This window comes from Quercus robur, chromosome 11, assembly GCF_932294415.1.
Source record: "Quercus robur chromosome 11, dhQueRobu3.1, whole genome shotgun sequence".
Lineage (NCBI taxonomy): Eukaryota > Viridiplantae > Streptophyta > Magnoliopsida > Fagales > Fagaceae > Quercus > Quercus robur.
In genome coordinates this window covers 26950752-26977332 of record NC_065544.1, presented here as the reverse complement: position 1 = coordinate 26977332, position 26581 = coordinate 26950752, and the positions used below count along the sequence as shown (strand labels likewise).

At 36.0% G+C, this 26581-nt stretch overlaps 2 protein-coding genes across 3 annotated transcripts; both read right to left on the bottom strand.

The window, feature by feature from the left end:
• Positions 1 to 569: 569 nt before the first annotated feature.
• On the bottom strand, positions 570 to 11616 carry LOC126704617 (uncharacterized). 2 transcript variants are annotated; one of them, XM_050403653.1, is made up of 9 exons: positions 11453 to 11616; positions 10483 to 11085; positions 9045 to 9170; positions 8751 to 8948; positions 6576 to 6803; positions 5363 to 6487; positions 4523 to 4810; positions 2191 to 2752; positions 570 to 1879 (listed from the first exon to the last, which is right to left on the bottom strand). In XM_050403653.1, the coding sequence occupies exons 2-9, from the start codon at positions 11047 to 11049 to the stop codon at positions 1026 to 1028; spliced, it is 3948 nt and encodes a 1315-aa protein (XP_050259610.1). In that variant the 5' UTR covers positions 11050 to 11085; positions 11453 to 11616; the 3' UTR covers positions 570 to 1025. The 2 variants fall into 2 exon arrangements, with proteins under 2 accessions (XP_050259610.1, XP_050259609.1); XM_050403652.1 differs by having other exon boundaries at positions 11407 to 11614.
• Positions 11617 to 19204: 7588 nt separating this feature from the next.
• LOC126707420 (heat shock 70 kDa protein, mitochondrial) lies at positions 19205 to 23312 on the bottom strand. The gene is made up of 6 exons (XM_050407044.1): positions 23100 to 23312; positions 22062 to 22138; positions 21884 to 21962; positions 21189 to 21755; positions 20482 to 21102; positions 19205 to 20163 (listed from the first exon to the last, which is right to left on the bottom strand). Exons 1-6 carry the CDS (start codon positions 23172 to 23174, stop codon positions 19540 to 19542), a joined length of 2043 nt encoding a protein of 680 aa, XP_050263001.1. The 5' UTR covers positions 23175 to 23312; the 3' UTR covers positions 19205 to 19539.
• Between the last annotated feature and the right edge of the window lie 3269 nt (positions 23313 to 26581).

The following is a 26581-nucleotide window of genomic DNA, read 5'->3' as shown; positions in this document are numbered from 1 at the left end:
GCGCTCGGGGGGGATTTCAAAAGAACAAAGCAATTTAGAATAACACATCATATAAAATTATTACTTCCGTTGATTTTTGAGTTGTAAAGGGGGATTCTTCATTGTACAAATTAATCGAGCACAGAACAGAAACGGCCTTAAAATTGTATTAGCTGACGCGACGCAAGGTACCAGCTCCGATTTTAGTCAATACCAGTCGGTGAGTGAGAAAGTTGACTTCTGAGATCACATTATCAATACTGTGCGTGCATGCAATTCTTCACTTCAGATTTACTTCCAAAAGCATAATGAAAGTGTTTAGGAAATACATGAGAATAGTTTTCTGGTTCCATGTAAATGGTGCTCTTAATACAAATGCGTTTATCAACAGATCAAATTCAAAACTTCCCGGTCGTCAATCATGTGCTTAACAAAAGATCATACCTTTTGCACTATCAATACAGCCATATTGTTGAATTCAATTGGAGAATCTAAAGTACAACACTTATGAAAATGTACCTAAATTTGCCCTACGGAACTAAATTATGCAATGCTCAATGGATAAATTAAAAGCAGAAGCTGCTAAAGACTCGAGAGAAATACCATCATTAAAAATTTAGCAAAATGTAACTGTGTTCAAGAATACGTGTCCCACGGATTCTTTAACAAAAAGTTAGGTTCAAGTAAGCTGTAAATTCAAAATTTTCCTGGCTATGACCATAACCCTTCCCATATAAACACTCATGAGACAACAGAATAAATAAATACTAATGCAGACAAAACTTCAAAATTTCAACATCAGACACTGTCCAACGAAACTGACACCTTACAGGTTAAGGAGCTCCAATTAGAGAAAGCCAGAAAGTGACCACAACTCCAAGAAGATTTCTGTTCAATCCATCTGAAGAGCTGAAAATTCTGGTTGATATTTTAACATATCACTTTCAGCACTAAATTTCATGACTGAAAGAATCTTCCTAGGATTGTAGGAATGTAGACAAAAACAAATCTGCTAAGTCTTTTCACCAATATCTTTCCTAATCGTGCTACCTTTCCACTTTCTTCAAATTAACAAAATTCTCACCAAGTTGAGCTTCGCAAGCAGCATGAGCATCTGAGTCCAAATGTTTAAGAAAAGACCTGTTCAAGTTAAGGTTGGATATAATCTGAAGGACCTTGCCACAAAACTTCCGCACTTCAGCCCGCCTCGATTGCTTTTCTGGCATGTTTGTTACCAAATCCTTTATCAGATCACAGAGTTCACGCAGATGGCTTTTCATAACTTTCTTTGATGCATCTTGGCCGCTTTCATCAGTGGAAACCAGAGATTTCAGTATCTCAGCAACCAAATCTAGTGCTTCCACTCGCCGGAACTCTGACTTAGTGCTACCACATTTCTCCAAAAGGAAGCCAAAGAGATGATGCCCAATCCATGGCCTTCTACGAAATATTTCTTTCAAAAATTCAGATTTTATTTGAGACTTTTTACTTTCAAAGTATCCCACCAAAACACCCTGGAAAATATCAAGAACCCTCTGGAGTTCAGACTCCGAAAACTTTCCAGCATCAATGATCTTCAGGATCCAAAAGGTTGAACTTTGAGCAAGGGAAGTAACCATTTTGTGTCGGGTCCAGGAGGCTGATTGCTTCTTCTTGGATGGACTAACAGCAGATTTCTTCCTCTTAAATGGTTTAGATGCCAGCTTCAAGTTCTTTTCTAACAAAGATTCAAGAGTAGTTAGCTGCACAGCTTCACCCTTTGGATAGTCTTTGGCTTTGAGTACCTTCTTTTGCAGTATTCCCCATATACGCTGTCCAAGCTGTTCAGAACCTTCTGCAATATGTGGGCTAACAAATGCTTGAGCTAGGTTTGAATACACTGTTAGAACCTGGGGCTTACCTGTGAATAAAGACAGCCACAACTACAAATAAGCAACCAGACAGATTATGTATATCAATCATTTCTTAAGAGCAATGATAATGTAACAAAAGATCATTCTTGAACTTAAGACACCAATCTTGGGCAACTTCACCTACACAGCTGGCCAAGGTGGCATACTGAACCCCAGTTTTACATGCAAATTTTTATTTTTTAGTTCCAATGTTCCAAAAAGCAATTAAATTTGTCCTACAGGAAATAGTGGGAGTCAAGTCCCATCCATTAAAATTTATATATATCAGCTAATATTGATACATGCAACTTGAACTTGCCTGGATTTTCATGCAGGTAAATTTCCAGCAATGACAGGACTCGAAGTTTGAACAGTACAAGCTGGGAATGAGCATTTTCACCCTCAGCCTGATTCTTTCGCTCTTTGAAAATCTGGGCTAGGTAAGTATCCATCCGAAACATTGCATCATCATCCATTCCTCCATCAGAATCATCAGAAGCATCAAGAGCTTCTTTGCCAACTTCCCCAGACACAGCATTATCATCTGTTCCTCCATTAGAATCATCAGAAGTTGCATCATCATCATCATCATCATCCTCTCCATCAGAATCCCTGGAAGCTTCAGGATCTCTTTTGCCAACTTCCCCTGAACCAACAACAGCCTCAGAATCATCTGTATGCTCATCAGTCTCACCTGTATTACCTGTTTTAGCTTCATCAATTTCCTCATCTTCCTCAATACCAAGAAAATTTTCATCGTCACTATCATCCTCTTCATCCTCAGCCTCCTGATGTCTAGCCGGTTTAAAAGTTTTCTTAATGACCCGCAACATCCGCAGCAGTCCATCATCCGTGATATTATCACAAAAATATCTGAAAACCTACAAAAAAAAAAACAGATGCCAAATAAATAATCATATAAACTTTTTGCTTGAAATATCATCACCAATATTATGTTTGGTTCATTGGTAGAGGAAATAAAAGAGAAGAAAATCTACAAATTCTCCTCTTGTCCAATGTGTTTCCTTTGTCAACAGGGAGAGAAAAAAAAAAAAGGAAAGCGTGAGGATAAAATGTCAGCGGTTTCCACTTAGAGCCACCAAAAACAGGTGAGATTTGGAGAGTTGAATGCAAAGGAAGAAAAAAAGCATAAACTTCATCTTTTTTCCCCCTTTTATTTCTCAACCACTTTCTTTACACTAGACACTATGTAGATGTAAATGTAATATGTGTTTAGAAAGAAAAAATACACACACACACAAAACCCTTAAAAAGTTTATGATCTCCAATTTCACAACACATACATACATACGTACTTTTTCCATGTTCTTTCTCCTCTCTCTCATCCGTTTTCATTCTCCTCCCTATCCATACTTTTTTTTTTCCCAAAGAGAGCCTCTAGCACATGCATAGAGGCATGTTGTATGCTGAGAGGTTAGTTTAACTTGAGAGAGAGAGAGAGAGAGAGAGAGAGAGGCAGAAAATGTCGAAGCAGTAGAGGTAGCCATTCAAAGCACAACTTCTTACATTTTGCTGTAAAATTAATGTAACAGATGAATATTTTTATTTTTGATAAGTAATGAAATAGAAAAACAATTATATGGTAGTAGTCTGAAAATTTAACAAACTCTTATAGAGCTGGAATTTTTTTATTGGTAAGTTACACGCATACAATGGGTCTTGAACCCATGACCTCACCCTCCACCTAGGATTTATAAGTAAAGCAAGCGCCAGTTGTGGTACAAACACCATAAAGTACTTACCATTCCCCCCATCCCCCCAAAAAAAAGTCATAAAGTATCATGTGATTTCCCTTCTTTTCTGTAGTAATATGTGACCAAAATAGTGTAAATAGAAGAAGTGAAAAACTATTAGTCTAGATACTACCCTCGTTTTTTGCAATAAATACATGAACAAATAATTCTTGAAAAAAAGAACTCATAGTCCTTACTTTTTTCTATCAACTATTACTATTTTCTCAATCATTACCAGTCCCAAGCCCGTATAAAAGAAGTTGTGCTAGATTGACAGTCAACTTAAAACTTTTATCACATCTTATGAACATGAATCCTATGGATAACGTACAAGGATCCATGTAGTTGGCTCCAATCAGACGGGATTTAACACTTAGTTGAGTTGTGTTGTGAATTATCTCCTTTTAGAATTATTTCCATTTATTTTCTCAAGTAGACAATTTAATACCTTCCAGAAAGAAATGATGCGTCTTAGAGAACTAATTGTAAGCAGCAGCTACTTTATCAACTCCAAAAGGACCAAAACAAATTCCAACAAAGAAATCTTGTCTCAGCCAATTTACTCAGACAAAGGCTTTGCTTAATGAACATGCAGAATTTGCAGAAACATATTCTAAGAGTATTAAAACTGACAACTTTTTATTTTTATTGGTAAGTTGCACCTGTACCAAGTAGGTCTTGAACCCAGGACCTCACCCTCAATCCCCATTATTATTAGAGGAAGAGTGGTAACAGATAAATAACTGTAAATTAAAGAACAATTTCCTAACTAATATACACTTCACAACATTCTAATACCAAAGAAGTCCAGGATATATAAAGATGAGGATCGAGGTCTTGAACATATCACAAAAATACCAGTGAAAACCCATAAACTAAACATGCCACTCAACAAACCTGCTCAATAGCAGTCCGCATAGGATTTGATGACTGCGGCAGCAATGAAAGCAATGTATCCACAAGAACATCCATTAACTGAGGTGTCGAATCACCATCCATCTCATCTTCTCCAGAGCATGGAGGAATATCAAAAGCAGCAAAAGCTTTCTTGCAACAGATGATAAGTTCAGAGGCAGCTTCTGAGAATTCCCCTGGTCGAAGGAGTACTTGCAGAAGCAACTGGATGAGCAAGTACCTCAGTACATGCAATTTATTTGCATCAGTACTAAGCCCACAATTCCTTTCCTGCAATCATTAATAGCATAAAGTTGCATATCATGTCACAAGTTTAAACAACAAATAAGAAGTGACAGACAAGGATGTAAAAAACTAGAAGTTAAAATAAAACCTTGCACTTTAAACTCAAAGCTGAATAGCAAGGATTTCAAGCAAATTATTGATATACCAGTGATGCATATTTATTGGCCTAGTAAGCAACATAAATTGGGCCAATGGGCCTTGCCCCAGATGGCTAATGGCCCAATATGGCTAATAGCCAGGCGACACCGATTTTAGAAACAAAGTTTTGTTATTGAGAAAAGGATAAATCATAAATGGACCTTATTAAGTTACAGTCCATATCAAGATCCAAAATCTTTAAAATACTAAACTTAACACTATCATACAACATGTCATAGTCAGCCACAAGTCATACCAACCTTTCATTTGTAAGACAAATGTTGTAACATGAGTAGTAAGAATATATATATATATATATATATATATATATATATATATCTTGCCTTCTGTTCATGCATATATAATTAAGATCAATGAAGAGGATAAAACACAAGATACCTCTCTATAAAGGCTTTTTTCCATTGCTTCTAATCTTTCGAATGTGTTTTTGTCATCATCACTCAAACTTCGAAAGAGGGAAACAGAAGGAATGTTGTACAATGTACTAAAGAAGCGCATGAAGTAAGCCCCAAGATCATTTGCCTCAAGGCCATTAGCCAAAGCACGTGGCCCCTCTCCCTTTTGAGCATTTGCCAATAATAACTGGAGCTGCTCTATACACATCCTGCAAAGAGCACTTGATGTGGTTGCTTTTGGCCACCTAAACTTCTCTTGTAATTCAAAAGATGTCACTTCAGTGCCAAGAGATGCAGTGAACAAACCCTGAACAGCCAGAAATTTCAAAATTTCTTTTTGCACCCGAAACTTTGCCTCAAGATCCAGCTTCAAATATTTCAAAATACTGGGGAGAGACTCTACAACCCATGTTTTCAAAAAATCAGAATTTCCTGTTGTCCCGACCAAATCCTTATCCTCGATTGAACCTATCTCTGAATTGTCATCTGTTGTTTGACTCTGATCTGAGGGTTCCTCTGAAGCATTACCTTCATCTACAAACAAGTTCGTTAGGTTCTGAATAAACAGCATGCAACCAGATTCTGTTTTGAACCCAGCCATCAAATCTTTAACTGTTTTTATCCTTGTGATGCTATCAAACTTTCCACTGCTGTTTTTCTGTAGGCCAATAATAACTGCAACTCTTCTGACGTCGTCATCTCCAACCCAAGCCACCAACTCTTTAAGAAAATTCTGTGCAACTTTATACAGCCAAGAGTCCTTTGTGGAAAGTACATCCATCAGACACTGAACAAGTTTGTATGACAGAACAATTGGGACAAAAGAAGCAGGCAACCTTCGGAGAGAAAGAAGCAGAACATCAAATGCCAAGTGTTTACGGTCATGAGATGACATGAGAAGGGATCCCTCAATAATAACATCACAGAAGCACTGAAAATTTTTTGCTATTTCTTCTTCAGAAGAGCTACACTTGCGACTCTTCTTGTGTTTCTTTAAAGAATTTGAAACCGACACCGAATCTTCGACTTGCAAAACCATCTCAGGTAAAAGAATATTTAAAAGAACAGGCCACAAACTGTGAACTCGAGGCTGACAATAGGTGGATTCCTGTCATATTTCACAAAAACACAAATATCTTAAAAGTTCTTCCACAATTATAATTGCAGCAAAAAAGAAATAAATATACGAATAACACCTTCAAGCAATTAGCAAGAGAGGACAGATGGGCAGCAGTAAAAAGGTTGCTGGGGATAAATGGACTGAGCAAAAGCTTGTTGAATATCGGGCTGTCAACAGCAATTTTTTCTCGAAGTTTCAAAGCTAAGAGTAATGCATCTGGGTTTCCTACTTCGGTAGATCCTTCAAACCACTCATGCAGTCCTGGAGCTTCAAGAACATGATTCAACAATGCTTCCTTGGGCAACTGTAAAACCATAATAAGACAGGTCACTAAATATACTAATTCAAAACTGCAGCATTAGAAACACAAACACCCCCCCCCCCCCACCCCGGCGGCAAGATGAAGGCTACAGGCAAGGTAAGGCACGTGTGAGGGAGAAATCAGTCCTATAATGTAAAAGGAGAGCCTGATATTAGGGAATTGTATTGTGTACTGGAAACACAAAATTGGTGGATTGGTGTTGTATTTATAGATTTAATGGCAAGGAATGTGGACCATTTTTTGTGCATTGTGATGTGGAAAGCGGTGGTCTTTCCTTCTCTCAATGTCAAAATTACTGAACTGAAATCTTCATTTGTGAGATCTTTGTTTGAGTGGTCTCAATGCACTCCCGTTAGTGATAGACATTCACTTGTCCTCTCGTATAGATTATAAATTTTCAGTACTATTCTTTCCAAGAATTTTGACACCATGTGTACATAAAATCTCTTTTCAACACCAATAAAAGTAATATTTAATATATATATATATATGACCTATTTTTTTAATATTTTTCCATGTTCAGTAGTAATTAAAGATAATATCCTCCTTCCCTGATAAGTTAGGTCGAGGGTGACGTAATGGGTTCAAGACCCATTGAGTGCATGAAATTAGAATCCAGTCTTCCACTTGGGCACATAAATCATGTAGAACTAAGCATATATGCCCATGCAATAAAAAAATGATAAGTAAGCAAAAAATATTTCACTAATATCACTGAAATTGAATTATAAAATAAATAGATAAAATATATCCAAATAATCTTAAATTATGCAACAGAAGTACATTAGAGTATAGTTTTAAATTTTTTGAAAGTTTAGTAATGGAGTTTCACCTAGACTCTTTTGTGCTCGGACTCTTTTGAATCTTAACTATGTAAAATAAAGGGGTAAAAGGATTGTACATGTACATAAACGGGTAATAGTTGCATCCTACATGCAGTGGTTAAGCCAAGTGGACACCCTCTCCTTGTGTGTGTGTGTGTGTGTGTAATATGATATTCCTGAAGATGTACAAACTAAATATACCAACATAAAAAGAACAGCCCAAGAAAATATTTACCAATATAAATGGAATGAGGAAACAATGATGAGCAAACAAATGCCCATTAAATTTACAGTAAAAGAAAGGAGGAAATAAAAAAAAAAATTAAATACATGCAATGGAAAGATTCAAAATCCGCTGTCCAGAGTCCAAACAAAAAGTTAGAATCCCAAAAGGCAAGGGATAAGGCTAGTTAGGTAATGTTAATTAGAGCATAGCAGCAGTAACTGAGATATGGTTCAAGTTGAATGTGACAAAAAGGCAAGGGGAATGGCCAAATTAGTAGGTTAAAACAATAATATAAACAATCTCAAAAAGCCCAATAAAAGAATTATATTCTCTGTTGAAAAGTCCACATATGATCCATATGACAAAGTAAATTGACTGTGGCACTTTTTTGAAAAAAAACTATTGTGCTTCATATATACACCCCCCCCCCCCCCCCAAAAAAAAAAAAAGATGTATCATTACATTGTGCTACCCTATAAAAGAAAATAAATACCCGTTACCCCCGTGACATTGTCCCTATGAAAATGAAATGAAATTTATAGTTCCAGAGAAAATTTAGTGTTCAAACAATAAAGAATTCATTGATCTTCACTATAGTGAAATAAGCATCCTAAAAAATAATTGACAATCCACCGACTAATTACAATTAAAACTAGAGAACTAAAATGACATTTACGCATTATTTAATGACTCAAAACCATTACCATATATTTAGTATGGGTTTTGAAAATTCATTTTAAAAGTCATAAGTATACTTGAAGTGCATTATCAAACTACCGACACTGAAATCTATTACCATTTTCTGGAAAACAAGACAGAAGATATGTGCACAGAAATACAAAGTAACAGAACCAACTTAACTTATCAGTAATAAAATACCTTTTCAATCAAATCTAAAAGAACTGAAACAGCAGGTTCTTGCAAGTATCGCTTCTTCGAAGCAAGGGAGATAAGAATACCAGTGAATTCCTTGATGAATGAAGTATTTTTATCAGAATTCCACTCTTTAGTTAGTCTTCCAGATCGGGCAAGTGCACCATAAGCAAATAAGCGACCCAAAAGGCATTCCTTTGCTTCCTGCAATGCCATAAAGAATTTATATAGAGAAAATGGCAACTCTATCCACACCCAAAAACTAAAATAAAATAAAGAATAACAAAAATGCAAGCCTACCTGACCCTTCATTGATGATGTGACCTCTAACAAATCAACTATGAGTTTCAGTAATGAGTCCAGTGTTAAACTTTGTATTGAACCAACCAAAATAGTCAGACCTAATGCAAACCCTTGTCTTGCACACTGCAAAAGCGATTCCAGCATATTACCAATGGGTTAAGTAAGATAATGAACAACATAGTTCTAAATGTTCTAATACAATTAATGATGACCCCAAGCAAGCCATTTTATGGTTTACACATCCCATGAAACGAATCACATAATCAGCTGAGTAACAAATTGATGATCCAGTAAAAAGAATCATATCATTTGAACCTTGAAATAAGGTAAGAAACTGACATTTCAAATACTATAGTGCTCTTCTGTATAGGCTAAATAGACAATGTAGCATGCCAGAATAGGAAAGCAAATGCAACATAGGCGATCAAAATTAATATAATAATGACAGCGATACATATATACATACATACATACATATATATATATTGTAGATATGATAGTATTTCAAAGCTATATGGCAAGAATGACAGCTATAATTTTGAAAGAAAAAAATCAGCTAAATGTGTAAGGACATCAAGAAACCTGAAAAAACAATGAATTTTCTCAAATTTTTCTGACCCTAATAATTGTTCAACCGGGTGATGAAAGGATCATATTGAAACCAAAGTTCTTTACCTGTTTACGATTTGGACCCAGAAGGATTAGTAAAGTTCATTAACCTCTTCTCACTCAAACAAAAGGGTCACTTTCTTACTAGTGCAAAATCAACAAAAGGATTTAACTTCCTAACATTAAAATTAAACATAAATTATGACTTGGAATTTGTTATTACAGGAGCCTCTAGTTCAGTAGGTTTTGGGAAAATTTAAAAAGACTGCCCAATATGTGATGTCTTTAAATGTTTCACATTTGTAATGAAAACAAAATAACTTCCAGAACTACATAGATATGCGGAAGAACTGCTCTTTTATACATCCTGGGTACAGGGTATGAGGCTGCATCCCTTATTGAACTATCTTAATGAAGTTTTCTACTAATCAGAAAAGAGACTAAATAAATGCTAGGATATTATTATAATATTAATCAGATAAGAGATGGAGAAATAGCAACAACTATTATACCAAAGAATGATATATATATATATAACAAAAAAATCTTTAGGGCATCAAGATATCATTGAGCCGCAAAGTTTTTTTATAATCCATCTTTTCTTCAATCCAAAATAATTAAAATAGTGGTTCCTATTAAGAGGGGGGGGGGGGGGGGGGGGGGGGGCGCGGGGGGAAGGTTGTTCGTAACTTACTGGGAAAAAACAATAAATTATAAATGTTCACACGCACACATACACAACCACGTATGTTTTACCAAAACAATGCTTATAAATAACATTCATAAAAATGTACTTATATAAAATAAAATAAAAAACTAAAAGTACCTCTCTTGATGAAGAAACTCCACGGATTAGCCTACGAATAGCATATCTCACAGAAGGTGCACAATTTTTCAAGCCATCATCCTTTACAGCCTCCAATTTCAATCCAACCTCAACAAAATCCTTATTCTCCATCCTCTCATACGCTTCCTGAACTGCCTGTAACTCTTTCACCATTGCTTCAGCAGCTGCCTCCCTTACTTTACCATCCGCCAGTGCTAAGTCCTTAAAAACATCAATATGAAATTCGGGCAAACCACTACTCGAAGAAGACGCCACAGGTGCATGATCTTCACCCGCTACAGACTCTACACACAATTGTTTGGGCTTTTTCAGCTCTTCTTCATTTTCAGAAACTGCAGCATGCCTTCTCTCTTTGTCCAATGCTTTCCTCTTCTTAAATCTCTCCATGGGTTTAACGGGCAAAGTTTCATCTACTTTCTTATCCTTTTTCATTTTCATTTTCTTCTTCTCCAATGGATTTGGAACAACAACATTATCTGTAACTGCATCTATTTTACCCTCTACTTCTTCCTCTACTGAACTGGAGCTTCTTTTCTTACTACCCATTTAGACCAAAACTCTTTATTTTGATCAAAATTTTCTCTACAGTGATAGCATTCAATAAAAACAACCATTAAGCATTACAACACAGACCCAATTAAACCTTGAAAAAATTGAAGTAAAACGAAAATAAATGAAGCATTATAAGCACTATTGCAAGCATTCTACTTCAAAAACCACAATAATCAGTATAAATCTACAATTTCCTATCCTATAATCTCTGTATTTCATTCAGAAAATAAAACACCCACAAAATAAAGCATACAAATTTTGATAAGAAAACAAAAACCCAATTTTTTTTTTTTTACACAGGATCATATTCATGGTATTGAAGGTAAAGGAAAGCAGTAACTTTGCTAGTACCTGTTCGGATGCTGAGAAAATAGAAGAAGAAAAAAAAAATGCTTACGACTTGGTTTTATGTTAAGGAAAAGAGAAGAAAGTGAGAAGCTTGTAGGGTTTCAGGGATTGAGAAAACCAAAAACGGTGCGTTTTGTCCTCTGTGTCGTGCCGTGTTTGTGGCTACTGTCACTTTGGCTGCCAATAGCAAAGAGAAAGGGCACAGCTTTGTTGGAAACGAGTTTATTTATTTATATCTGTGTCTCATATTTGCAAAGCTGACCCTTTATTTTATTCTTATTCTAGGATATGCCTACACTAACATGACCTAGACAGACTTACTATTGTCTTGTAATAATTCTGATTTCGCCCCTCAACTATTCATATTTTTATTTGGACCTATGAAATCTATAAGATCTAAACACCCAACGCATCAATGAAGTTTTTTTTTTTTTTTTTTTAATGCGTGAGATTGATACAAATTAACAATTTCTAAATAAATAAATAATAATAATAATTAACAACATACGTCAATTAAAAAGAATAATGGAGTTTCCTCATATGATTATTGGCCAATTTTTTAAAATAGTTTTTTTCCAAGTGGACCCATGCAATTTAAACCAGCTTTAATACTTTAAATTATTACTTTTCGTCCTAAACTTATAGGATCTTGAACGTATTGAACGTAATGATGATGAGCGTGCATTAGAATTCACGGATTGAGTTCTAGGGTAATACACAATTCACTCTCATAATAAAAAATAAAAATAAATAATAAAAAAAAAAAACTTAGCAACTTTATTTTATTAGATTAAAATTTATTTTTTCAATTATTAATCTCAACAATTGAGAGTTATTACACAAAGTGTAATATTTCTTCTTCTTTTTTTTATAAAAATAATTATAATATACTACTAACTTTACAGTTTAAATTTTTTCTACCATTTTGAATTCTTTCCACCCTAAATCTTCAAGCATTTTGTATATAGGGAAATGTCAATTCAAACTAAATGTAATATGATATTACACTTTATCTCAATCTAGAATTTGCCTCAAATTAAAAATAGTTAATGGAAACTCGTTATTACAAAAGGGCTCTTTGCCCATGTCTTTTACCACTTAATTTTTATTTATTTATTTATTCCAATAGAAAGGATATACGATTTTGGGAGGGCACCCCAAGCAGTGCACCTTCAAACAAATATTTAGTACTTATTAGCAATCCTTTTGGCTAAAGCCATACACGCAAATTCGTTTCTTTCTTTCTATATATATATATAGAGAGAGAGAGAGAGAGAGAGAGAGAGAGAGAGAGAGAGAGAGAGAGAGAGAGAGAGAGAGAGAGAGAGAATGACTTGAAGGAGAATTGAAAATGACTAGCCATTTTGACTTGATCCCAAATGTCTTCTAGAACTAGGGTTATTTCCCAATACGGGCTTTCCTTGTATCATTTCTAGCTTGAAGTATGGTGAGAGCATCTATTTCTACCGGGACCAATGTGGAATGATACACATGAAAAAAGTTGGTAGAAGTAACAAACAACAGAAATCAATGACAAATGAAGGTTGGAAAATGGCTACAAGGATTGGAACATGGATGCACTAGTGAGAAGAGAGCAACTAATATGGTTGGGGACTTAGGAATGTTTCACAGCAATGACACGGTAAAGGATTTCAAACCCTGATTCGTATACTAACTGTTTTAAAAACTAGAATGGATTGGCTGGTTCAACTAGTTCAACTAGGAACCAAGCATCAATCCAATCTAGGAAAACCTAGAACCGGGACCAAAATTGATTCTTTGACCATACCAGTTATTAAAACCATGCTTATGCTATGTGAAGAAAGAATAAAATAAAATAATGTAGAAAGACAAAGCATAAGTAAGCAAATTAACTTTTAGTTCAATCTAACGTTTTACATCCATAGATAGTAGAAAAGTTTGAAACAACTACATATTTACTTATGAACTAAATATTATAATGAATTCAATACAAGGTTGTGGGGGCCAGTTAACCGGAAGGTACTATTAAAAGCTGTATGAATTGGGCTTATGGCCCAATCCGAGGATATTAACTAATCCAAGGATGGTCAAATAATGCTATTATGGGAACAGTATGAGAAGAAAAAATAAGGATTGTATATGATAGTCCAAAATATGTTCGAGGAGAAAAGTCATCTCAGAAACGGAGATTCGAGGTCAGTAAGAATGTCTTATCATCCTGAACATTCTTCAAGGTTGCATCACAACTAGAAGTCGAACATTGGATAAGGGATGAGCAAAGGCAGCAAATATTTTCAAAAGCTGCTACCTCCACATTAAATGCCTTCCAACTAACTCTCTGGCCGCATTAATGTGGAGGTGATGCCTGAACAGTGGTTAAGCAGCCTTACAGCTGCTAGTTGAAGGTTCTGGGAGGTGTTGAATAGGACAAGAAGGAGTTCCTAGAATCTAACCTACTCGTGTATGGTAAAGATGATACCAAAATTATAGTATATAGTATGGAAATGTGGCCTAAAGAGAAAGGATCGAAAAAACTAGGAAATCTTTGTAATAATCCTATGAACTCTTGTAACCTTATTCATCAACAAAACATAACATAGCTCCTCAGGCCGTGCCGAAGACAGATTTTCTTATCTTAATTATGTTGGATGCTCTTAAATCAACAATTGTTATTGTCTTCCTTATTGAATAGAACTAGTTCTTTCACCCACGCTCTACAAATTCATTGTTTGGGCTTATTGGGCTAAACCCAATCCTATATTGGGTCCAATCCAAATTCCGTCCTTACAAAGGTATATATAGGAGTACATTTGACTTCCTATTGTAACCCTAAAACAAGAGTTACTAATTGTATTACAAAGCCATTGTCTTCATGTATTTATGAAAATATCCTAATACTATACTTTAAGTTTTAACACATACTATTAAAGAAAAAAAAATCTTCATCTCTAACGCTGTCAAAGTCTCACTTTACCAAAATTGCAACTATATCCACGCCTACATAGTCACAACCTCTACAACCAAGGGTGGAGCTTGGGGGGCAAGGAAGTTCTTTCCCCCTTCTCTAGTTAAGTTGTTTACCCTAGACAACAAAAAAATTAATTTTTTTTATAAAAAGAACAAGAGCAATTCCCCATTCTCTCTAGCCACTGAATAAACAGACAGCCATACCGTCAGCATGAAAAAATAAATAAATAAATAACAAAATAACACAAACATCTCCCAATTGAGGAGAAATTAGTGGGACCTACTGGAGGACCACTAATGTGGTCCTCCCAGGTCCCAACACCCAATAAGAAAATGCCACATGGCCATTTTTTAAAACTCAACTCCACATCATCACTTCCCCTTAACTATTGTTAGCAAAACCAAACTAAAGTTAAAACTCAGCTCCACTTCCTCATAGTCGAGAACCCAAAATCAAACCGTGTGAACCCAAAATCAATTAGCCACTTCTCACCCAATTTCTGAACCCAAAATCAATTAGTCTGTATTATCGTTCCTATAGGGGATCTAATACTTAATTCTACTAGGTGAGTTTCTAGTAGAGTACTCATCTGGTATATCTAGGATCTAGATTTTCCTTACTTCTGTCAATTATTTGTTTGATAAGTTTTATTCTTTCTTCTACCCAAAGTTGTCTAAGGCTTTGAGTTCTATTCCTTCTTGGATTTTCTAATTCATTTTCTAAGGATCTAAGCTTTTCTTGAAGTTTGATTAGTTCTTCAGGTTTTCTTCCTTGACTATTCATTCTCTAGTAATGGGTACATATTTTAATACTACTGTTTTTACTTTGTTATTTTATTTTATTTTTTTCTGGACATTTGTTTGAATAGTGTCCTAGTTGGTTGCAAACCCAACATCTAAGATCTCCTCTAATTTCTTTGTTAGGTCTTCTCTTTCTGAAATATTTTCTCTTCCTGGGAATCTTTTCTTCAGATTTTTTTTTTTTTTTTTTTTTACTGCTAGTAACTCTAATTTTTGTTCTAAGATCTCTATTCGTTCCTCTAGTTGCTTTTTCAAATCTATGATCATATCTAGTGTAGCCTATAGAGACATTATTCGAGTTCTTTAATTTCTATTGGTGAGAAACTGTCTTCTAGTTTGTAATCTTGGGTTCTTCCTTCGTACTTTTGTTGTTTAACTAGGAAATCTATCAATCTTTGAAGGTTTTCTATAATCTTAGATCTGTTTTTAGACTGATCAAATCTGTTAACTATAGTTGTCTTAAAGTTCTTAAGACTTATTTCTAAAGCATGTGAATCTGAGTTATCTCTTCTTTCATTATATCTTCTATTGTTTCCAATTTTAGATATATATAGTTTAGGGCTATCTAAGGTTTCTTTTTTCTTGTTAACTACCTCTTTAAGTTCTAAAATCTGATCTACAGACTAGATTTCTTTAGATATATCCTCCATGATCTATATAGTGTATGCCGGGACACGTGTGGTTAGAAGAAGAGGCAGAAGAAGCAACAACAGGGAGGTGGTTTCTGAGGACATTTCTCGGTTCCACTACACGAATCCGACGGGCCACCCATTTGGGCTCCACATCTCCGGCATAATCATAGAGTGTATTGGCTGGGTTTGCCCAATATCTTCTCTAGAGAGATATTGGAGAAGATATTGGGCAAAATAGAGTTAGAGGGAGAGAGGAAGAAAGAGGCAGATAGGGTTAAGTGTTTGAGAAAATTTTTGAATATGTTTAGTTGATTTTGGGTTAAATCCGGCTGTGGGTAAGTGTGTAAGTGGAGCTAACAAAGTGTTTGAGAAAAGTTTTAACCTTGGTTTGGTTTTGCTAACAATAATTAAGTTAATGGGAAGTGATGATGTGGAGTTGAGTTTAAAAAAAATGGCCACATAACATTTTCTTATTGGGTGTTAGGACCTGGGAGGACCACATCAGAGGTCCTCCAGGAGGTCCCAATAATTTCTCCCAATTTAGACAACCCACCTGACACCTAAATAAATGCCACCAAACTCTCATCTTTAGTTTTAGCTTAACTTGCCACACCTTTTGAGTTTTGACCGCAAATCATGCCACTTTTTTTTTTTTTTTTTTTTTGCTTATCCAAATGTACTTCTTTTCGCAAGGTAACTCAACCCATTGATCTCAAATTGCACACATAATGTCTTGTATGGTGTTAATACCCTAAAGCCCTCACTATTTTTTTTCATCCTCTATCTCTTATTTTTCACAAATTTAAACTATGAATTTTTGTTATAAACCCAAATTTTAAATAATTAGAAGAATAAAGAAAAACAAATGTTAAAAAGCAATCAAGGCCGCAAAGTATATAACTTTTCATGTATATAGCATTGTACTCTTAATATTTTTAAATTGATTTATTTTCTCAATTCATTTTAAGAATTCAAATTTGATATTAAGTTTTTGTATTTAGATTAAGGGGAAAACTTATTTCATATAGTGTGCAAAACATATTGTGTGAAAGAAACATGGCCCTTAGATTAATCTCCTACTTTGATTGTTAGAAAGTATGAATTGGTTAATTTGTTTCTTTATTTTAATATATGGAATATATATTTGTAGTTATTTGAGATTTTGCATAACAATCACATTTTTTTTAATTATTTTATTAGGAATATCAATTAATAATTTTATTAGTAATATCAATTAATAATTTTAGGATTTATTTATTTATTTATTAATGTCTTTTAATCTTTGCCCCCTTGAACTGAAATTATGGTTCTGCCATTGTCTGGAACTATCCAATTCCTATTCCCTATTTCTCCATCCATAACTCCACTAGACACTATTGATGTTAACGTCGAGATCTTTGACAACATTGATGAGGATCAGATCAATTGACTTCAAATAAACTTAAATCTAGATAATATTTGGCTAAGCGACATAAATAACCAAGTGGATTGAGTTTGCAAATTCAAGAGACTGAAAAAAAATAATTAGAAGGCCATTTGTGTTTGATAATTTATACCAATGCTAGAATTGGCAATACAAGTTGGCGTACCATTCCCCTCTCATTTTCTTTTATTTTAATTGGATGTAAGACATGCAGCATTAAAAATTCAAAAACCTTAAAAAAAACCAATGTGAAACTACACAAAATCAAATAATTGAAGAATTCTTACTTTTTACTCACGCTCTGTTTGTTTCACTGAAAAATCTTCTGTAAAGATAGTTTTTCACATTTTCCAGTGTTTGGTAGCACAAAAAAAACCTGGTCAATGGAAAACTCTAATAAAAATAAGGCTTATTTTCTATAAGCTGTTTTCCAAAAATTTTTTTTGGAAAACAATCTCTCTCTCATGCGTTGCATCTCCTATAAATATTATCTTCGTCTATAGTCGTGGGAAACATAATTTTTTGGCGCCTTCTCTCTCTCATGGTAAGTTTTTTCACTTTTTCTCTCTTCCCTTTGTTTTTTCTCTTCTCACACCCTCATCGTCACTAACTCTGGTCTCTCCTTTTCCCATAGATCTCTCTCTTTAACTGTCTCTCTTCTCTCTTTTCTCCATGTTTCTCTTCCCTTCTGTAACACAATTCTCTGATTAGATTTTTCTTTACTTCACTGATTGATCAATAGCTCCAACTTGCAAAGGAGAACAAATTTACAACGGTAATTATTTCATTCCTCTCTACCAAAATCCCAATTCTTTGCTTTGAATTTCAAGCTCGATTTTCTTTTTTCTCTAAGAAATTTTTGGTTTGATGGATTCCAGGCAGAAGTTACTTCTTTTTCATACATAAAGTGCAAAAAATTAATAGAAGAAGAAGAAGAAAGAATGAAAGAAGTAAAAGATGAAAATTTTAAACATAGTAACCATATTGCTCTAAATTGCTTTTACATGGGACAATCTTTACCGGGGACTAATAATATTGTTATATAATGAATGATAATTGTTTAGGAGAATTGCATTTGTTGGCAAATACATTTTTTGTTAGCAGATATTATGTAGTGATGATATATTATGCAGTACATTATGTAAATACATAATTTAGAGTAATATTGAAGACTTGTAGTTGACCATAGTAGACAAATGGTTGATATGTGTGTGTGTACGTATGTTACTGTCTATATATATGAGCAAGATAAGTGGTAGAGATCATGAAAATTTGACAACTAATTAATTTTGATTGTATCTACTGTCAAAATTTTAGATTAATTAGTATGAAAACCAAATTCATTCTTAGTTTTTTATTTATATTTATAATGATTATATTAGTTAGTTTACATAATATACATGTTTGAAATTATACAAGAAATATTTAAAAAAAATTGCATACCAAACACCAGAAAACATTCTCAAGCGCATTTTCAAGGTCGTTACCAAACATTGGAAAATAAAACAATTTTCTAGAAAATGCTCTTTGAAAAATGAACCATTTTTCAGAAAACGTTAATGCTGAAACAAACAGAGCGTAAACAATGGGTAGAGCATTTGCTGGCAAGCGCCAGATCTGATGGGGAGGTAGACTTTCTACGGTGGTGATTTGGCTGTGGTTGGAAGGTGGTAGTGATGCCTTTTGGAAGACAACAACAAGATGGAAGTTTGGATTGTGGTTTTGACTGGCTACGTTTTGTTATGCGAGATGGATGTTTGGTTTGAGTGCATTCTGTCTCTTATTAGTGTATAAATCCAAAAACCATGTAAGATCCAATGTTCCAATTACCATCCAAATCAAGAAAATAGGAAATTTTCATTTGTTTAATTCTATGATTAACATATAACTTTTTAGTGATTTTTGGACTTCCTAAATGTAATGCGACTTACATCCAACTAAATAAGGAAAAAATAATTGGAAGATTTTAAATGGAAGATGAGCTGGACTCTACCAGTGTAGATAAGAACATCTAAATTTATTGAAAATTTGAAACCCGGGACAATAAGTTTGGTTCTTAGGCCAAGACGTCCCAAGCTGTATATCACATAACTAGCAATGAACAAGAATTCTGCCGCTGCAAAAATTTTCGTTAACAACGTATTAAAAGTGCACATACATGTGCCCAAATAAAGTAAGGCTTCCTAAGACATTCAACCTCCCACATTTAGATACAAAAACCGCTAGAAACTTTTTATGTCCTAAAGAGCAAATGAAGAATAAGATATCCATCTTAGTTTTGGTGATAAAGAGCCACTCAAAAGAAACTATCGCAAATAACAACTTCAGCACTCACTTCTTCACCTCTTCATATTCTGCCTCAGGAGCTTGGTCACCACCCTGAGAACCTCCAGAAGACGAGCCACCACCAGAACCACCTTGCATGTGCTGCCCTATCTTCGATACGGCTTTGTTTGCAGCATCAACCTTTGCCTTAATTTCGTCAATGTTGTCCCCAGCTGTTGCCGTCCTCAAATCTGCAATTGCATCCTCAATCTCTTTTGCAACCTCAGCAGGAATCTTATCCTTGTACTCATTCAAGCTTTTCTCAACACTGTAGATGGTGGTATCTGCACTGTTTTTGATATCAATCAGAGCTTTTCTTTCTTGATCCTTCAAAGCATGCAACTCAGCTTCCTTAACCATCTTCTCAATTTCATCATCAGAGAGCCCTCCAGATGAACGGATGGTAATCTGTTGTTCCTTGCCAGTGGTCTTGTCTTTGGCAGAGACAGTCACAATCCCATTGGCATCAATGTCAAATGTGACTTCAATCTGAGGCATGCCTCTGGGGGCTGGTGGAAGGCCCATAAGCTCAAACTCTCCAAGAAGCTTGTTGTCAGAAGCCATTTCACGCTCCCCTTGCAGTACCTTGATACCCACCTGAGTTTGGTTGTCAGCTGCTGTAGAGAACACCTACAATAATGAAAGTGCCATTCAGGAACTGAGCTTCCTCAACAGTTAAAAAATATATAAAGCAGACTGCTATGAAAGCTAATGCTGCAACATGAAGGGTTAAGTTGCCATCACACATATTTCCCTAATATTGCATAACCATAATTAATGCTTCTAAACAATGTAGAGTTATCAAATAACGCCCTATTGTACTGTTTTCTTGCTCAAGTGAAAACTGATAGAAAATTAAACTAGTAACCTTGCCCTGCAGTGTATTTCTAGCCCTTCACCAATTTACATAACTTCCCTAATCTAAGCATCATAGCATGGAAACCATACCTGACTCTTCTTTGTAGGAATGGTCGTGTTTCGGTTGATCAGCCTGGTGAATATACCACCCAGTGTCTCAATGCCAAGAGACAATGGCGTGACATCCAAGAGAAGCAATTCTTTGACATCACCACGTAGAATACCACCCTGGATAGCAGCTCCCATAGCAACTGCTTCATCAGGATTTACTCCTTTGCTTGGGGTCTTTCCAAAAATCTCTGAAACAACACCCTGTACTTTTGGAACACGGGTCATCCCTCCAACCAGAAGTACCTCATCCACCTCCTTTGCAGTTATGTTGGCATCCTTCAAACAGTTCTTACATGGGCCTCTAGTCCTCTCGATCAAATCATTCACCAGGGTTTCGAATTTTGATCTTGTCAGTGTGATATTCAGATGTTTTGCACCAGAAGAATCAGCAGTGATGAAGGGCAGGTTGATATCAGTTTGAGTGGTGGATGAGAGCTCTATTTTAGCCTTCTCAGCTGCTTCACGAAGCCTCTGCAAGGCAAGCCTGTCTTTGGAAAGGTCAATCCCCTCGGTTCTCTTGAACTCACTCACCAAGAAGTCCAACAAGGTATTGTCAAAATCCTCTCCTCCCAAGAAGGTGTCTCCATTTGTTGCTTTCACCTACACAAGAGAGAGTTCTTAGTGGGACTTAAAAAAATGTAGAGGGAGGAAAAGAAAACCACCATTAATTACAATCAAAATACTACCTCAAAAACACCATTAGAGATCTCTAGAATGGAAACATCGAATGTTCCACCTCCAAGATCAAAAACTGCTATGAGACCCTCCTTATTGTTCATTCCATAGGAAAGTGCAGCAGCAGTAGGCTCATTGATAATTCTCTGTACATCAAGGCCTGCAATTCTACCAGCATCTTTTGTCGCCTGTCTCTGAGCATCATTGAAATACGCTGGAACAGTGATCACAGCTTTTGAAACTGACTTTCCAAGATAAGCCTCTGCCGTTTCTTTCATCTTAGTCAAGACAAAAGCCCCAACTTGGCTTGGGGAATACTGTTGTCCATTGGCTTCAACCCATGCATCTCCGTTTGGAGCCTTGACTATCTTGAATGGAACCATCTTCATTTCTTTCTGTGTTTGAGGATCATCAAAGCGTCTGCCAATTAGACGCTTGGTTCCAAAAAGGGTGTTTGTGGGGTTTGTTACAGCCTGACGTTTTGCCGGAGTACCAACAAGTAGTTCTCCTTTCTGGTTGAAGGCAACCACTGATGGTGTGGTCCGAGCTCCCTCAGAGTTTTCAATAACTTTGGGATTCTACAAATTATCTCAGAATGTTAGAAACAAACCAAAGTGAATAAAAAACAACCCAAAACACTATATTTAATAAATAATGGGTAAGTCATTCAGAACATCATTATGAGAACATTGTTCCATGCGTATACCTTTCCCTCCATAACAGCAACACATGAGTTGGTCGTACCCAAGTCAATACCAATAACATCATTCCCAGCAGGCTTAGAACTGTATTGAAGGAATAAAGTAAACATTAATAACAAACAAAAAATGAACCTAAAAAAGGACAATCAAATACATACAAGACCACGCAGATCCACATTATACCTGAATGCTCTGGTCAAACTTGACCAGCTCTGACCCAGTTGCGAGGGAGCCCATGATGGCTTAACATTGCTAGTTAACTGCACATACATTAGAATATACCACTAAGGTAAGATGTCACCCATGATTTACAAGCTGGACTTGTACATAACTTTAGGATAAACCTTATACAGCAAACAATAATTCCAAGAACACAACAACAGATAGTAACTTAAAAAGACTCTAGAAAGTAACAGATATGTTGCATATGAACTTGTACTCCCACAAATGATGGAAACAAAAATTAAATAAAAAATCTAAAACAAAACAAAATTAGAAGAGCGCAAGAAACCGCATAAGAAATGAGCAGACAACATGGAACAATGTTACTATTCTGAAGAAGATGCACGGATCAGGCACTATAAATCCACAATGGCTACCAAAAAAAAAAAAAAAAAAACAACATTTCCAGTTCTTCATTCATCGTAACATTCACCAGTGAAAATAAGGAACAAAAAATCATAAACTTCCTTTTGACCCAGCTTTTATGACCATTAAGCATTTCCCAAACACTTATAATAAGACAGCTAATCATAGTTCACAATCAATAAACATCAGACAAAATGAAAATTTCTAAGTCGCAATTTACAACTCAGTATTACCAAAAATACTGTATGGAACACTAGATTACTAAAACTGAGCCAACAAACATATAATATAAACCCATGAAATAAAACAGAGAAAAAAGTTTCCCAAAAAGCAAAACCCTTTTGTTTACGTTTTTCTTTTGTCCTTTTAATTCACGAGATATCAGAAAAAGGCAAACCTTCTATTCTCAAAGCTATCGACTTTTATCAAGCTCTGTTTTATCAGATCACAACCAAACCAAACAAAACCGAAACAATAACAATCAAAACTGCTACTTTCATTTCTCAAAACACTCACAAGAACCAAACAGACCACCATGAACACAGTCACATATAATCGAAGATCAATATTATCAATTAAAAAAAAAAACAGAGAGAAATGTCTGATAAGGTTGGGATGAGAAATGAGACGTACAGATCGGTAGGTGGAGAAAGAGGCGGAGGCGACGTCACGACGTCGCAGAGAGCGGAGCAAGGCGGCGGTGGCCATAACTTGATCGCCTCTGTGAGAGAGAGAGAGAGAGAAGGGGTTTGAAGGAGAGTTCTAGGGTTTAGGGTTTTTGCGTTGCGGTGCGTTTATTTTTGTTAAAGCCCTGAGTGTTGAGTTTGAGGCTTTTTATTTTATGAGGCGGAAATGAAAATTTGAGAGATTATTCTAGCTACCATCAGTAGAACCTTCTAGATCTCGGTTTTGACCCCGAGCAAGCATCACCGTTGGATTGAACTACACAAGATGGCCGAAGGGTGTGTGGTCTTGTTGGGCTTTGGATTACTTTGGACCATTCGTTTCTCTATGACGTGGCAGAAAGAAGAGTCACTATTTCTTGGACAAAAAGTTTCTAATTCAGTCCATCTAATGTGTTTAATACTATATTTAATAATTTTTTTTTTTTTTTTTTTTGAGAATGAATACTATTGCTTTTATAAAATTAGCCAGGGTCGACAAAGAGTACATCAATTAGGTGGGGTGGAACATCCTTCACCCACACTGAATCACTGATAAACCTATGACATTTCTTACATGTCTAGTTAGGTTATGGGCTACTTTGTTACCACTATTAACGTATATTATGTTATAGGCTTTAGGCCCAGCTAGATTATTTATATAACACACTTGTACTTATACTACACTTTACTTGTACCGTATACATATGCTTACTTGTACCGCACACATATGTCTCCTATATAAAGACACTCATGTATATTCTTTGATTATGAAATACAATAAAATCATTTAGTATTTCTAACATGGTATCAGAGCCACTACTCTGACCTTTTCTTAGTAGTCTTGTCTTTATTGGTGTTACTCCATTCTCAACATCGCTTCCGCCGTCACAATAGTCGTCACAGCCTCTCACCGTTGAACCTTCGACGTCTTCCAGCCGTTGTCTTTGGGTTTCGGACCTGTAGCCGCTGTTGTTGAGGAGTCATACACCGCACAGACTACTGCACGTGTCGTCACCGCCTTTTATATTGCTCTAATTGCATTTCTAAAGGTATCACTAAGATCGTCTTGCGCTGATTCTGCGTCAACGCACCACGCGCCGTCCTTAGCTCCAGCTGACGTCACCTGTAACGTCATCAATGCCACGTCAGCCCTAACTACGTCAGCATTCAGTCATCTACTGACGTCAGCGCCACGTCATCTTGCTGACGTCATCTGATGACTGTTTACTTTGACCGGCCGTTGACTTTGACCGTTGACTTTTCTCTAGAGTTGACTTTTTCAGTCCAGGTTCTCCTTACCCAGTTTTTCGCGTAGATTTCATTTTTGCAATCTGTTTTTGCATATTGTGTCTCTAAATGGATAAAAAAATGTATTTTTCTTTCTCGCCCCATCAATACTATATTGGAGGGGAACAAGAATTACTTATTTTGGTCTCAAGCTATGCACAGTTTTCTTAAGGGTCGCATGCTTTGGTATTACTGTACTGGTGCAATCACTATTCCTATCAAGGGAATAAGTGAAGAAGATGCTGCATTCCTTGGTCGCATGATTGAATGGGATAGTCACAACCACATGATCCTTACATGGATTCAGAACACTTCCGTTCCTTCCATCTCCGATTTGTTGGGCAGCTTTGATGATGCAAAATTAGCATGGGATATGTTGGCCAAAAGGTACTCCACTATTCACGGATCCATGAAATATCAGTTAGTGGTTGAATTGCATTAACTCAGGCAAGAACCAAGGCAATCCATCAATGACTATTATGATCAACTTCGCTTCATTTGGGACCAAATTGACCTTTCTGATCCAACTTGGGCATGCTCAAAGGATGCTTAGCAATATGCTTCCATTAGAGATGAATTTCGCCTCTATGAATTCCTGATGTAACTTCACAAGGACTTTGAGCCCATTCGAGATCAGCTTCTAAATCGCAGTCCTGCTCCCTTTCTTGATACTGCTGTAAACGAGTTGATTAGAGAAGAAGCTCGTCTTGCAACCCTCCAAGCTCAGAATAAGCTCAATGTTTTGGCTATTACTCCTTTTGCTCCACCCATAGACCAACCTCAGCAATCAGGTGATTCCTTTCGCTCTAGCAATCGTCGCAAGCAAACCAAGAAAAAGTTCTTCAACTATTGTAAGCGTCCTGGCCACACCATTGAGACTTGTTACCGTCGCAACAAATCTACTGCTGCTGTTGCTAACACTGAGCCTACTCAGCCGATGGCTTCCATTTCAGCTGAGTCCCAGTCTTCTGGATCCATTATCAACCTTTCCCCTACTGAACTATAGGAGATCATAGCTCAGGCTGTTCGTATGGTTGGTAATGAATCTTTTTCCATTGCTTTCTCAGTTCTACTTGGTAAGTCTCAAACTTGGCTTTTTGATTCTGCCTGTTACAATCACATGACACCTCACTCGTCCTTATTCTCTAAACTTGACCCTGCATCACATCCTCTAAATATTCATATAGTTGATGGTTCCACCATGCATGGGAATAGTCTAGGTTTTGGTCCAACCTCTAACCTCTCTGTTCCTGGAGTCTTCCATGTACTTGACCTATCTTATAATTTGTGCTCTGTGGGACAATTAGCTGAACTAGGTTATCGCCTTATTTTTTACTATTCTGAGTGTATTGTGTAGGATTCAAGGACAGGGCAAGAGCTTAGGACCGGTCCTAGAGTTGGGCGTATGTTTCCCGTGGACAATCTTCATCTTCCACTTGTTGCTCCTATTTCTGTTGCTATTACAGCTGCTACAGTTTCTTCCTTACCATCTTTCGCACTTTGGCATTCTCGTCTTGGTCATACACCATCTTCTTGAGTACAACAGTTAGCTTCTAAGGGTCTGTTGGGTTCTATGTCCAAAAACAATTTTAATTGTATTTCATGTCAATTAGGAAAATAGCCAGCTTTGCCTTTCAATAGCAGTGAATCTATTTCTAATAGTATTTTTGAGTTAATTCATTCTGATGTTTGGGGACCTTCTCCTGTTGCTAGTATTGGTGGATCTCGATATTTTGTTATTTTTATTGATGATTATTCTCGTTATAGTTGGATCTTTCCTATAAAATCTCGTTCTGAAATTTTACCAATATACAGCAACTTTGCAAAAATAGTTGAAACACAATTCTCCAAACGTATCAAAACTTTTCGATCTGATAATGCTCTTGAATATACTCAATATGCGTTTCAAGCTCTGTTACATTCCTTTGGCACTGTACATCATCTAACTTGTCCAAGTACCTCTCAACAAAATGGTCAAGCCGAAAGAAACCTTCGTCACATCCTTAACACTGTTCATGCTCTTTTTCTTTCTGCTAAAGTTCCTACCCCATTTTGGGGTGAAACTGCTCTTCATGCTATTCATGCGATTAATCGTATTCCAAGCGCTGTCATCCATAATCAGATTCCGTATGAGCGTTTGTTTGGGTTACCCCCTGACTATCA

Excerpts from the sequence above, each read along its gene's own strand:
- LOC126704617 (XM_050403653.1), bottom strand. The coding sequence starts at position 11,049 with ATGGGTAGTAAGAAAAGAAGCTCCAGTTCAGTAGAGGAAGAAGTAGAG. Across the intron at positions 8,949-9,044 it reads CATCATCAATGAAGGGTCAG|GAAGCAAAGGAATGCCTTTT; the intron begins GTAGGCTTGCAT and ends ATGGCATTGCAG. Across the intron at positions 6,488-6,575 it reads CTCTTGCTAATTGCTTGAAG|GAATCCACCTATTGTCAGCC; the intron begins GTGTTATTCGTA and ends GAAATATGACAG.
- LOC126707420 (XM_050407044.1), bottom strand. The coding sequence starts at position 23,174 with ATGGCCACCGCCGCCTTGCTCCGCTCTCTGCGACGTCGTGACGTCGCC. Across the intron at positions 21,963-22,061 it reads AGTTTGACCAGAGCATTCAG|TTCTAAGCCTGCTGGGAATG; the intron begins GTATAATGTGGA and ends CCTTCAATACAG. Across the intron at positions 21,103-21,188 it reads TCTCTAATGGTGTTTTTGAG|GTGAAAGCAACAAATGGAGA; the intron begins GTAGTATTTTGA and ends TCTCTTGTGTAG.